Genomic DNA, 14,820 nt, shown 5'->3' with positions numbered 1-14,820 from the left:
ATATAGAACCTATGATAAAAAGGGATGCTAAGAAATGAAGTATTTGGGATATCATTCCTTTCTTTGCCTTTATTTGGGCCTCTTGTACCATAATATTTAAGGGCATTCCCCTTAATGTGGTCCAACTCAATTGGTTTTTCGTGTGTAAATCAAAAGGTGTGGGTTAGCAGGAACAAGTTGCTTGGAAGGAAACTATTCTAATATAACACCTATGAATTGTTTCTTGTATATTCCCATGTGGTATATTATTGTTGTATAGGTTTACTTAGTACTTTGGAGGCTTCAAATGTACTTCTATTGAATTCATCACATTTTTAGGAGGATTAGTCATCCTTTTCTTTGTATTTCTTTATCCTTAATTTAATACATTTGTTGTTTCTAATAAATAAAAAAAGTATATTAACACATGGTTCTATCCCTAAGAATATACAACCAAGTTATATGAGAGGAATCATCAACAAACAAGATGAAATAACAAGCACCATGTAAGCCAACATTTCTAACGAGACCCCAAATATTAGAGTGGACTGACCTCAAAAGAATGCAAAGAGGCCTATTTGAGCAAAGTTTAGAAGTAGCCCTATGATGTACACTAAGCTCAGAGGTTTCATAGTCGAAGTGAGCAAAAGAAGGTAAAGTAAGAACTAATCAATGGAGATTGGCATAGAAAGAGTGACCAAGATGATGATACCCCTGCTATGGGGAGACACTAGTATGGAAGGCTGAGGAGTAGAATCCAACCTTTTCAAATCCTACACCAATCATCCTCTTTATCCTTACATCCTAAAAGACCAAATGTGAAGGATAAAATATGATTGAGCAATTCTAAGTGAGAGAAGTTTGTGATCATACAATAAGTTGAAAAGGAAATTAGGAATGTATAAGATGGGTGAAAGTGTAAAATCAAGCATGCTAACTTTTCCAATCCCATGAATTCATAATTTAGAATTTAAGCAATAGTGGTCTATCAAAAAAAAAAAATGAATTTATGCAATAGTGACAAGGATGGAGATGAAGGATGAGAAAGAATGGAAATAAGGGACCATCTTTTAATATTTTTCTGATAATTTTTTTTTTTTTTATCAGAATATTTTTCTGATAATCTCTCCTACAATTTCTCCTATAAGCTCAATAATTATAGATTTAGTGCAGCTACTAACCATACCTCCAAGACCCTCTAGTCTCCTTAGAGACCACAAGATGATAACTACCAATCCCCATCCAATATGAGTTCCCTAGCCCCTATCACTCCTTTTACGTCTTTCAATATCAATCCGAACCTTATTGGCCAAACCTAAATCACCAGGCCTTTGAGAAAAGGCTTAACAATCCTAACCAGTAGATAAGAAATTGATGACATCTTTTTGCTATGAAATAATAGTTCAGAGGTTGATGGCACAAAACATGTTAATTATGTTACATGGCACCAGATACAGTAGACAGCTACACTAGTACTAATTTTCAATTAAGGGAATGATACAGCAAGCCAAGTGTTTCACACTTACCTACATAATAATTCAAGAAATCTACAGCACCACAGTCTCTCATGGTTGTTATGGTTGCATTAGGTGGAAATCCAAATATAAAAGAAAAAATGGTGCTAAAACAAATTGTACTCATAAGCAAAAAATGACCATCTAAAAGTCATTAAATATCATCGTACAAGACCGCAGTTTCTCCATGAAAATTTTGTTAACATACAGGAGAACTAATTACCTCAGGTGGTGCAGCACAAAGCATATAAAAGCAATGATAATTTCTCTCAGGATCGGATACTTGACAAACACGAGATCGCTCCAGTAAATAAGTCCTGATAGCAGCTCCTGAAATCCTTCCCCTTTGATCAAACTGAATCTCCACGAACTTACCAAATCGACTGCAATATGCTTTTCATTTCAGGATAGTATCTAACAGCTGAATGGAAGATAAATGATATAAAATGATACAAATTAAAGGTAAGATTTTAACATTTCGAAAAATAGGTTTCTCCCACCTAGAGTTATTGTTTCTGACAGTCTTTGCATTACCAAACGCTTCTAGAACAGGATTGGACTGCAAACAAAGAAAAAGGTGAACAAAAAATTGAAATGAATATGATCTGTCATTGATCCGAGCTACTGTCCTAGAAGAATCAATATTCTTTGGGTAAACCAGAGTTTTATAACTTTGCTATACCTCTAAGACTTGCTGCTCCACTGTCCGCCCCTCAGCTGCAGCCCTCCCACCCATATAGGCAAGATATTGCATAAGCATTTTCGTGCTTTCTGTCTTACCAGCTCCGCTTTCTCCACTTACCAAAATGGACTGGCTCACTCCGTCATTAATCATCAGTCTGTATCACAATTGTTCTCATTTACTAGGCAAACTAGAAATCCTTAAGCACTCAATATTAGAAGCTGACCAGGGTTATGATGGATGTACCGGTAAGCAGAATCAGCAACAGCAAAAGGATGTGGGCTCAGCTCACCAAAGACTGCCCCTTTATACTGCTCCATCACATGATTATCATACAAATGAGGCAGTCTCTGAAAAGGGTTCACGGCAATCAATATACTTCCTGTATAAGTCTGGAAAAACCATTAGGCCAGTTAGCCTCATATAGCAAAACTGTTATGAGAATGCAAAAGAAAGAAAAATCAACAACTAAAATGCTTGGATTTTTATTTTCAAGTGAATGGGAACAAGGCTATTCTGTTAGCCTCTAAGAATCCTTACCCCTTCTAGTCTTTGATCATAGCTCAATTGTCTTAGACACTATCCTTTTAAGTCAGAAGCAGCCTCATTTAAATTTGAAAACACGTGGTTGCTTCATCCAGGTTCCAAAGAGTGTATTAGCTCATGGTGGAGCGAGTTGCATGTGGAAGGTTGGGAAGGTCATAGGTCCATGAAAACATTTCAGTTTGTCAAATTGGAGCTAAGGGTTTGGAAGAAGGTTGCTTTTGGTAATATCAAGTACAGGAAAAATAATATTCTTAGGGACATGTTTTCCATTGACTCTTGCAAGCAGGAAGGTAATTTGATCCTGAGCTTTTTGTTCTAAGGAGCTCTAGGAAAGCAGAGTTGGAGGATTTGATGTTAAAGAAAGAGGTGCATTGGAGGCAAAAAGCTAGGGATTGCAACTCAAAGTTTTTTCATAGGATGGCTAATAGTAGAAGAATTAAGAAGTTTAACAGATCTTTAGCAAAGGAAGCATAGGCAACGTTAGTTAACCAAGACAGCATCTCCAACGAGATCATGAGTACTTGAAAAGATAATAGAGTGGGTCTATTGAAGATTCTTAGAGGGTAGAAGTGTAGGATGGGTTCCCTATTTCAAAAGAGAGTGCTATTTGGCCGGATCATCCTTTCATAGAATAGAAAGTTAGTAAAGTGATCTTTCAACCAGGTAAGGAAAAGATGTCAGTGCCTAATGGCTTCCCCATATCTTGCATCAAGATTGTTGGGATATGGTAAACTAGGATTTGAGTGTTTAGCTAGGTTGACAATTCCAGACAAATTTCCTATGTGTCTATTAGCTTGGTCTTTCCAAATCCTTGCCCGAACTACTTGTCGAATAAAGATGAAGATGTTGAAATTGCTAAGAGATCAAGGTATGTAGTTGAGGTTATTGTGCCTTTTTGCAAGCGCTTTTAATATATTCTGCTTATTTACCCATAAAAAAAAAAAGGTATGTAGTTGAGGTTGGATATGGGTGAAATTGAATCAACCAAGTTGTTCAATTGTTGTTTTTTTTTTAAATATTTTTTAAGGAGTTAAGGAGGCTTGGAAAGCATTTTTTTTTTTTTCCAAGTGTTTAAATGCCTTGTTCCAAGACCAATCCATATTTAGGTTAGATCGATCCTGGTTGCTTTTTATTTATGTTATCCTAACTATTGGATCAAGGGCTTCTCTCATTTAAAAACCTAAAAAATTGCTTCTTGTTTTGGTAGATACACCTGCAGCCGCTCCCCTCATGAGCTCTCTTTTCTTACCATATTTAGGGTTGTCTGGTTGCCAAGAAAATTTCCTTTTCATCTTGATTTCCAAACTGTTGTCCAATGGATTTTCTTAAAAAAGGGGTTGATTCTTCTATTCCATTCATCTCTCAATTTCCTATCTATTTGGGTTTTGGGTGAAAACTCATTTTCTTCTTGATTGAGCTTCAAGAATAGGCTGAGATCAAGTTTGGCAAGGACTCTGAGTATATTCCGGAAGATTAAGGCATGTGGCTAAAGTGAGAAGGTGTCGATCAAGTAATCTGCAAAGGATTAATGGACTTCAATTAGGTAAATCCTTGTACACATTGATTGTTCAACATAGCAAAATTTTTTATCGTTGGTAGGCTAGTGGTTTTTTATCTCTTAGGAGATTTTCCACGTAAATCTGGTGTCATTGTCTTTCTTGCTCTAATTCTTCTCTTTGATTTATTTCTAGTTCTTGTTATCATTTTGTTACTTGAACATGTTTGTTGAAGGATGAAATATGAGCTGAAATTAGTGTGATTACCTTTTGGATATTCTTGAATAATTTATTTATTTATATATATCTATATATTTTTGATAGGTAATTCTCTGTTCATATTGTAAATGATATCAAGTGCCAATTGGAAATGTGTTAGGGAGATAATTGGTCTTATGAATTAATGTTAGGGAGTGTTGAAGCATTTGCATGTGGCTTGCATTGATAAATTGTTGGGAGAGTGTTGTTGCATTCATGCTTGCTTGTGTTTTTTTTTCCTCTTTCTTGAATAGTAGTTGGAAAAAAGGAATATAAACTATGAGGATTCAAAGGAAAAGGTAACATATGTTAGAGGACCTTTTTCGAATTTGTTTAAAAACACCTATTCACCAACCCCCCCTCCCCACATGAGTGATTCACTTTCAGGATTTATTGAGAATTTGTGCAAATTTTCACAATACTGGGCTCATAAATCAAAGCGCCAACTCCAACTTCATAGTTTTTGTGCCTAAAAAGAATGCTAATAAAATTTCAGATTTTAAACCCATCAATTTGGTGACAAGTTCGTACAAGAATATAGCCACATTCAAGGTTTCCTACATGAAACCATTCATCTTTCTCAGGGAGCTTTTGTTTATAGGAGACAAATTCTAGATGTAGTATTAGTAGCTAATGAAAGAGTTGATGAGAAAAGACAATACTAGCAAATGAAATAGTGGATGAAATAGTAGTTGAGGAAGGAGTAATTTTCAAGAATGATTGTGAAAATACCATGATCATGTGGACGGAGGCTTTTAAGATCATGCACTCAAAAGAAAGAGGTTCATTACAAGATAGAGGTCTTAGATTAGGGGATATTTAACTTCAATCAATTTTTCGGTCTCAATGAAGAGAGGTGTCAAAGGTTGGTTTAAAGCAACTAGAGGGTCAAGACAAGGTGGTCCACTTTCCCATTATTTTTTACCACTATGTTGAAAGTTAAAGAGTATGGCATTGCAAAAGGCTTTTTAATGAAAAGAAGTAGAACCAGGGTGTCATATTTGCAATTAGCAAATGACACCATTTTGTTTTCAAGGGCTAATACAAACTAGGGTGTATTCTTGTTTATCTCACTCTTAGCTACTTTCTTTTCATATCCAAGATCTCAATGCTCAAATAGCATCCAAAATCCAAAAATTGTCAAAAGGATTTTCTCTGGTCAAGTGTGGGGTAGGTAACATAGGTCACCTCATCTGTTGGGACCAAGCATGCAGAACTAAAGGGTAAGGGGTCGTTCTAGGAAAATTTTCTTTGAGAAATGGAGCTCTCTTAGTAAAGTGTTATCTATAGGAAAAATAATTTTTGATAGCGCAAGGTCATACCATCTACATGTCACTCTCCAATAATTGGGAAACCAACATTGCACTAAGGTAGTCATATCATAGCCCTTGGAAAGCTATTGAACAAGTTCTCTTGGATTTTTCAAGTCATCCGTTGTTCAGTAGATGATGGTACTAAGATTCATTTTTATGAAGACTTGTGGTAGGAAGATCAACCACTTTGTTTTCAATTTCCAAAGCTTTTCTAAGCAGTGAAAGTTAGAAACTCTCATATTTCATCAATTTTTTATTTCTCCTCTTCCTCTACATCTTGGAATGTTAATTTTTTTTTTTTTTTTTATCAAAAACGAAGAAGATTATATTAATAAAGAACAAATACAGGAGAGAAAAAAGAGATAAAGAAAGAGAAAAAAAACCAAGGGAAGGATGAGAGGTCCTTCCTACACAAATTGAACAAGGGAAAAAACTCCCAACAATAGAACTCTAAGAACAAAGAGAAACCCCAACAATCTTCAAACTTTTGAAACACAAACCCCAATCCAATTGAGTTGTAGAAAATTTAGAGGAACTCCTCTAAAAGCTTCAGTGCAAGAAGCCCATAGAGAAGAATAAAACCGAATCAAATCCCAAACCATCTCTTCCGTTCTCCCTTTATCCTCAAAGATCCTATTGTTTCTTTCTTGCCACACCATCCAAATCAAAGTAAGGCAAGCAATTTGCCAAAGTGTCTTGCCTCTTAATGAGGTCCCCAGGCCTTTAAAAGTAATAACCAGCATGTCCTTAAGGCTCATTGGAGGGACCCAAACCAACCCTACTAGATTGAACAACTTGTGCCACAGTCCAATGGTAACGGGACAATGAAGAAAAAGGTCGTCAAACGACTCTCCATTTCCTTTGCAAAGAATGCACCATAACTTTTTTTTATAAGTAATTTTTATCTTAACTTTAAGAATTCAAAAATTGAGGATCTCAAATTTCTCATGTCCTCTCTTATTCATATGTACTTATTGCCTTCTTTTCCAAATGTCAAACTTGGGTAATTGATGTCCTTAGGCTTATTTACCATAAAAATAAAAATTAAATAAAAATAAAAATCTTTCTTGTTAGCACTATCTAATATTTATGACTTTAACCTCATTCTTACTTTCCCTTCCAGCATTGTCCAGAATTTATGCATCTTGACTAAAGCGAGTTCTTTTTTTTCTTTCCTTCTTAGGAAGTCAACCAAGGAAAAGTATTAACGATGGATCAACTCCAAAGGTGGATATTGGTGAATAGATGTTTTTTTTTATAAAATTGCAGAAGAATCAATTAATCACATTCTATTTCATTGTCTAAAATCAAGGGTTTTATGGTCGTTGTTGCTCTACTTATTTGTTGTAGCTTACGTTCTCATTCATGAGGAGAAAATAGAAGAAGGTTCAAAAAGCCACTCCGTATGCATTTTTTGGACATTGTGGAAGGAAAGCAACCAACAAGCATTTGAAAACAAGGAGATGTTGGATCAGAAGTTGAAATGTTTGTTCCTTAGTAACCCTCTTAGCATTGGTTGGGATGTTCAATGCCTTTGGTTGATTTTGTGGATTGCTTAGAATCTCAGTGAGAGAGAGAGAGAGAGAGAGAGAGAGTTGTTTTTTTTTCTATCCCTTATTTGGCTTTGCCTTTTTGTGCCCGTTGAATATGTCATGTGTACTCTTTTCTTTTGATATAGGAGAGTTGTTTTTTTTTTAATCCCTTATCTGGCTTTACCTTTTTGTACCCGTTGAATATGTCATGTGTCCTCTTTTCTTTTGATATAGGAGAGTTTTTTATCCCTTATTTGGCTTTGCCTTTTTGTGCTCGTTGAATATGCATGTGTACTCTTTTCTTTTGATATAGATCTTTTATTGCCTATTAAAAACCTCATTCTTAACTCTAACCCCATCTACAATAACACCTTTGCATAGCTAGTGGGCAATAAAAAGCTTATCAATAAAATTTATCTTTGTTTCTGATAAAAATAAAATAAGAAGTTTAATGTTAATAATTTGCTACAAGTGAGAAGGCCTTACAAAGCTCTTAGTTTGTACCATTGACCTATATATCTGGAGAGTAGTGTTAATTGACCATCTTTTTTTACACTTCCTAATAGCTTTAGACTATGCCATAGATTATTCAAACCAGCCTAAATATATCACCTAAAAGTGTGTCTTTAAGGGGTTTGTGTTACTTGTCTCACATTAATCTGGATAATTCTGAAGGGGTAGATGTACTTTGGGTAACCTGATTTAGATAAGTATTGGAGGTGTGATTAGAGACTATAATAGTGAACTTTTTCAAAACAGGTTTGAAAGGGTTCGCTATCAAAGCAAAAAAATTAGCTCTTTTAAAGTGTTTGTTATAGGCTAACGCTCTGTCTTTATAAGTTATGGGCAGTAGGGAATTCTACAATTATGACATGTAGTGACTAAATCAAAGAAAGGGCCTTGGAGTTATGGATAGTGTTGGCAGATTCTAAATAATTTTGTATTTATTTCTTTCCTTTTCATTCTTTGGTAAAATATGATTTATGGGAGAGATTATAGGACAATAGGTGGTTGGTGAATAAGATCCCTGATTTGTGGGAGAGATTTTAAGGGAATTTAATCCTCCATTGTGTATAAATAGGATGTATTTATTGTATTCCAATACAATTCAAGTAGAGCAGAATTTATTTCATGGTACAAGAGCTAGGGCTCTCTTTTGCACCCTAAGTTTTTTTTTTTTTTTCTTAGCCTTAATTGCTGAGAATTTTGCTGCACTTGTACGGCCTTCATTGCCAGCAGCAGAAATTGTTGATGTCATCTCCTTCCTCTGAATTTTTTGGCCTGCATAGCCTCATTAGATTTTCCCCTCTCAAATTTACAGAAACTATTTCTGATTTGCTCCAATATGTCTGGTGGATCATAAATCATCCAATCTTCAAACTTTGCTCCCAATCCGACTAGCAATAACCCTTCTACAAAATATCAAAATCTACAAATCCATTCAAACTCAATGGCCACGATTATTTGGGGTGGTCTCAACTAGTGCAAACATTTTTTATGGGAAAAGGAAAATTGAGTCATCTAATTAGACTTGCCCTAAGTGAAGACAATCCAAAGTTCTTTACATGCGATGAAGAGGAGTCAATGATTTTGTCATGGTTGTGGAATTCAATGCAACCAGAGATCAGCGAATGCTATAATATCATGAAAAGTTTATAGCTGGAATTAGATTACTATCAAAATACTAAGATGAAGTGCATCAAAGATGCTGCCATGATGCTCATATATGTTGAAAGGGAAAGGATAATTGATTTCTTAGCAGGTCTTAATGTGGAATATGGTCGAATCAAGGTCCAGGCCCTAGGAAAGGAAGATCTACCTCCCCTAAATGAAGTCTTCTCCATTATAAGAGCAAAAGAAGGAAGAAGGAAGGAGTGTTATGCTTGACACTCCAACAACAGAAAGTTCAGCTCCTGTCACTATGAAGCCAAACTCCACACTGCCAAACAACAATTATGGAGGAAGTGAAGTGTCCAAATCACCAGTCAACAAAGATGAGTTATGGTGTGTCTATTGCAAAAAAACCGAGGCATACCAAGGAGACTTGTCAAAAACTACATGGAAAGCTGCAATCATTTGGTAGGGGGAATGGAAATCGATATGCACAATCTGGACAACAGGAATGGTCAAGCCCATATTGCTCAATCTAAAGAGAATTCCCAACCAAAAATCTCAGCTTCTGATGATTCAAATGTTGGTAGATTGAACAGAGAAGAGATTGAGAGGCTTTGTAGCCTTCTAAATTCAATGGATAAGCCTACTGCTTCATGCTTTCTTGCCTAATCAAGTAAGTATCCCATTTCTCATGTTCATAGTGTTTCAAAGGACTATTTTCCAAGTACTTGGGTCCTTGACTCGGTGCTACTGATCATATGACCTTTTCTTCACACTGTTTTTCTTCTAATAATTCATGTTCTAGGAATAAAAAATTAAAGTTGTTGATGGCACACTAGCAAGTGTGGCAAGCCAAGGAGAAATTGCTTTAACTTCAGCTCTCACATTAATATCCATGTCACATGTTTTTCTTTATAGGTTAAAATCCACGTTATATGTTCCAAAACTTTCAGCTAAGCTATTGTCAATTCATCAAATTACTAAGGATTTGAATTATACAGTCACCTTTTTCCCATCTTATTGTATGACCCAAGACCGAGCCATGATGAGGATGATTGGGCATGCTAAGGAATAAGAGGGTTTATACCTGCTTGGACCCAGTTTTAGCAATTGATCATATGTCACTCTCTCATTTTTCAGAAAAATTCTCATTGAATAAAAAGCCTAAATATGGTTGCATCATCTTCATCTAGGGCATTCATCTTTTTCTTTACTCAAAAAAATGTTTCCTTTATTATTTAATAAACTAGATGTTAATAATTTTCATTGTAAGGTTTGTCAATTAGTTAAACATTATTGTATTCAGTTTCCTTGAAGTAATACAAAATCAGCATTCGCTTTCTTATTATTTCATATTAATGTCTAGGGTCCCACTCGAATTTCAAGTCTTTCTGGAGCAATGTGGATTGTGTCCTTTATTGAAAATTGTATTAGAGTGAATTGGTTATACCTCATAAAAAACAAATCAGATGTTAGTCCTATATTTCCTATCTTTCACAAAATGGCTAACACATAGTTCAGAGTTAAAATATAAAAAAATATTAGATCTGATAATGGGAAAGATTACTTTAATCTGGTGTTATCTTCTTTTCTTGAACAAGAAGGGATTATACATCAATCTTCATGTACTAATTCCCCACAACAAAAAGGTGTGGTTGAACAAAAAAATAAACATCTATTAGAAATCAACTGAGCTTTACTTTTTTAGAAAAATATGTCTAAATCATACAGGGGAGAGGTTGTCTTAATTGCAACTCATTTGATTAACCGACTACCCTTAAAAGTGCTTGAAATTAAAACTCCATTGGACACACTCTCAAAGTTTTTCCCACATTTCCATAACTTCAATAAACTTTCTCCCAACGTTTTTGGTTATGTGTGGTTTGTCCATATCTATCCTCCAAATAGCAACAAACTTGATCCTCGAGCTCTAAAATGTGTATTTGTGAAATACTCTCCAACCAAAAAGAGTTATAGATGTTATCACCCTACTCCTCAAAAAAATTTTACAACCATGGATGTCACTTTTGTAGAAAATCAATCATTTTTTCCAAATACTTATCTTCAAGGGGAGAGCTTAGGTGAAGATAAGTTTCTTTGTTATGGTTTACCTAATTTGTCTGGACTTTCTGAATCCATGCCTCTTTCACTTATGGTCTCACCTATAGTTCTACCTCCTTGTCACCTGGTCAAGAATCCTCATCAAAAATGGATTAAGGAAGAGTTAATGCGACTACCATGCCGTTGCAGGTTTACTCTAGACAGAAATAGTCCCAACCTGATCAAATGCAAGCTCAAGAGTCTGAACCTGAGCCAAGTAATGAACAAAAAAACTCCACTAATTCTGTTTCTAGTGTCATTTCTCTTGCTTAAAATTTTTTTAATCTCACTAGAACCTCATGACTAATTTGTTTAGAATGAAGATTCAAAAGTATTTCTTTTGAATCAAGAAGATTCAAAAGTATTTTTTGATCTCCATTTACCAATTTCCCTTAAGAAAACTCCTAGAAAATGCACTTAACACCTGGTCTCCAATTTTATTTCATTTGAAAACCTATCCTCATCATATATAGCCTTCTCTACCCAATTAACTCCTATTGAAATCCCTCAAACATTTCAAGAAGCACTTAGATGTGAGAATTAGAGGAAAGCTATGAAAGAGGAGATCTTAGCTCTTGAAAAAAACCAAACTTGGGAAATAGTTGAATTACCAAAGGGAAAAAAACAAGTTGGATGTAAATGAGTGTTCACTGTGAAATATAGAGTTGATTAGACACTAGAGAGATATAAGGCTAGGCTAGTGACCAAGGGGTATATGCAAGCTTATGGGGTGGACTACCAAGAAACATTTGCTATGGTAGCAAAGATGAATACCATTCATATATTATTATCCTTCCCAACTAACTTTGGTTGGTCTTTGCAGCAACTTGATGTTAAGAATGGATTCTTGCATGATGATTTAAAAGAAGTGTACATGCAAACACCACCGCATTTCAATGGAGACTTCAAAAGAAACAATGTGTGCAAACTCAAAAAGCCGTTTTCTAGCCTTAAACAATCTCCCAAAGCATGGTTTGGAAGATTTGCAAAAGCTATGAATGATATGGAGCTTCAACAAAGCCAAGGAGATCATACACTCTTCGTCAAATGCTCACACATGGGTAAACTTATCATTGCCATAGTTTATATTGATGACATAACTGTGACAAGAGATGACTCTAAGGAAATAGAAAGACTCAAGAAGAAACTAACTAAAGAAATCGAGATAAAAGACTTTTGAAAACTCAAGTACTTTTTAGGGATTGAAGTGGCTCATTCAAGTAAGGGTATTTTCATCTCTCAGCAAAAGTACATTTGGATCTTCTTAAGGAGACTAACATGCTTGGTTGTAAGCCTGTTTATACCCTTATTACACAAAACCATAAGCTAGGGGAAGCTTGAGAAGATGCAATAGTGGAATGTGGAATGTATCAACATCTAGTTGGGAAGTTAATCTACTTATCACCTCAAGGCCAAATATAGCCTATGTTGTCAATGTTATAATCCAATTCATGCATTCTCCCAAGGAAGTTCATCTAGAGGTGGTATACAGGATTCTACATTAAAGTCTACTCCAAGAAAAGGAATTTTCTTTAAGAAAAAATGAAGAGCTGAGCCTAGAGGCATACGACACTCTCCCTCTGATTACTATATATTCTTAGGTGGCAACCTAGTGACATGGAGAAGCAACAAGCAATTTGTGGCAGCTCAATCAAGTGCAAAAGCAAAGTTTAAAGCCATGGCACATAGGATTTGTGAGCTATTATGGATAAAGATTGTCCTTCATGATCTAAGAATCAAGTAGGAAGGGATAATGAAGTTATACTTTGACAACAAATTAGCAATCAATATTGCTCACAATCCAATACAGTATGATCAAACGAAGCATATAGAAGTAGATTGACACTTCATCAAGGAAAAAATCGATAGTGGTTGGATTTGCACACCCTATGTTTCAACAAAAGGGCAGATTGCAGATGTGTTAACTGTTAACCAAAGGATTGGCTAGTCACTAGTTCCAAATAATTACATGCAAGCTATGAATAGACAACATCTATTCTCCAACTTAAGGGGAGTGCTGGTAGATTCTAAACAATTTTGCATTTATTTCTTTCCTTTTCTTTCTTTGTGAAAATATGATTTATGGGAGAGGTTATAGGATAATAGGTGGTAGGTGAATAAGATCCCTGATTCATGGGAGAGATTTTAGGGGAATCTGATGTAGTCAATATTAGACAATTTATGGCAGTTTGAAAACATAAAAGGTTTGCATGGGAAAGGTTTGTTATTAAATTAGAAGTCCAAAGGTCAGTTTTTGTTATTAAAGGCTACTAATTGTGTCTTGGAAACCTTCAGAAAGTAATTGAGGGTTGTCATTATAAAAGGGAAGAACTTGCTTATTGTAAGAACTTTTGATGATTATCCAAAAGAAAATATAAAAGTGATTAATCAGAAGTTCCTGGTTTCAGCTTTTGTGAAGGGTTTTTCCTAGATTTTTTTCCTTAACAAATTTTGGCTCCGACGGCCTTTGGAGTAACTTGGTGGTAGTTTACTTGGAAAATAGCTCCAATAACTTTTCAGTTTTCATCATAATCTAATCCCCAATTATGTATAAATAGGATGTATATATTGTATTCTAATACAATTCAAGTATAACAAAATTTATTTCAAATAGCTTTGCCAAATTCTAGATGTTGCCAAAGATTGGGGTTATTCCTTCTTTTTGTCTCTTTGGTTAACTAATCATGCCAGCATCTTTTAGCAAAACGAGGAGCTAAGCATCAGTACTTCTTTTCCAGCAGATTTCTTACCCCATTGGGGAGTGTAGAGTTGCCCTAACAGATACAATTTCATGTTACATTCTTGAGATGTATTGTTGTCCTATAATTCCTACTGGAGGAGTTCACTCTCTTTCTTCTTAAGATCAGATTTTGTATATTTTTGGAAGGATTTATCATCCTTTAAAAAATTGTATTAATGAATTATTTTGTTTCTAATAAAAAAAACTACTAGAACATTCAACTGAATTAAGGGGTTGATGTTGACTCCATGATTGTCCCAAGAAAGAAAGAGATCCATGGAGGTACGATGATTGGATCTGTCTCATTATTGATATAGCCAGTGATTTGATATTTTCCTTTTCTTAGTCTTTGTGCTTGGCTAACCAGGTAGCAAATCATTTAGCCAAGTTAGGAAGCAAGCAGTTGGTATCCTTTGTAGGGGGGACCTTTTAATCCCCTTGAGTTGTGCAATACAATTCTATTTCGTAGTTCATAAATTTTGTTTTAGTTGTACTTTAAAATGTGCAAACGTTTTTTGCTTTCTCTTAGAGTAGTGTGGTCATACCATTTTTATTTTTTTTTTGATAGGAAGTGTGGTCATGCTTTTCCCTTTTTGAGTTTTGATAATCTCAAAAGGACTTGACATCCTTCTTTGTACATGATGCAATGAATTATTTTGTTTTTGTATTACAAAAAAGTAACTAGCACATTCAACATATGCAACAATTAAAGCACAAGTTCCCAGCCACAGAAATGAAACAATGGCAAAAAAGTGATATTGGGAAAGCAACAAGAGCATGTAGATCAGGAAAGCAACATAAAAGTAATTAACACCTGTCCACTTCATAATAGGTCACCTGTACCAAGACAAGTGAGAGAGAGAGAGAGAGGACAAGAGGGGAGGAGATTGTGCAGTCCATATGAATCAGCAGATAACTACTCGGTATAAGTTTCATTTTACATGCTTGTATGCACACACAGAATGACAACTGAGTGAGTGAGTGAGAGAGAACGCTCAGGAAAATGGAAGGAGGCACAGGTTGGGGAAGTTCATAAAAATCAGCAG

The 14,820-nt window shown here is 35.2% G+C and overlaps 1 protein-coding gene across 2 annotated transcripts in view; it reads right to left on the bottom strand.

Annotated features, from left to right (window-relative positions):
* LOC100259730 (myosin-6) overlaps positions 1-14,820 on the bottom strand; it is a 113,534-nt gene that overhangs the window by 86,106 nt on the left and 12,608 nt on the right. For both annotated transcript variants that reach the window (XM_010651896.3, XM_002285543.4), the window contains exons 4-7: positions 2,422-2,567; positions 2,176-2,332; positions 1,994-2,052; positions 1,717-1,876 (exon numbers count right to left, since the gene is read on the bottom strand). In XM_010651896.3, coding sequence (XP_010650198.2) covers positions 1,717-1,876; positions 1,994-2,052; positions 2,176-2,332; positions 2,422-2,567 — 522 coding nt within the window. The remainder of the gene's footprint in view (positions 1-1,716; positions 1,877-1,993; positions 2,053-2,175; positions 2,333-2,421; positions 2,568-14,820) is intronic.

The sequence above is a fragment of the Vitis vinifera genome, chromosome 5 (assembly GCF_030704535.1).
Source record: "Vitis vinifera cultivar Pinot Noir 40024 chromosome 5, ASM3070453v1".
Classification (NCBI taxonomy): Eukaryota; Viridiplantae; Streptophyta; class Magnoliopsida; order Vitales; family Vitaceae; genus Vitis; species Vitis vinifera.
The sequence above is the reverse complement of the archived record's forward strand: the minus strand, read 5'-3'. Positions and strand labels throughout refer to the sequence as shown.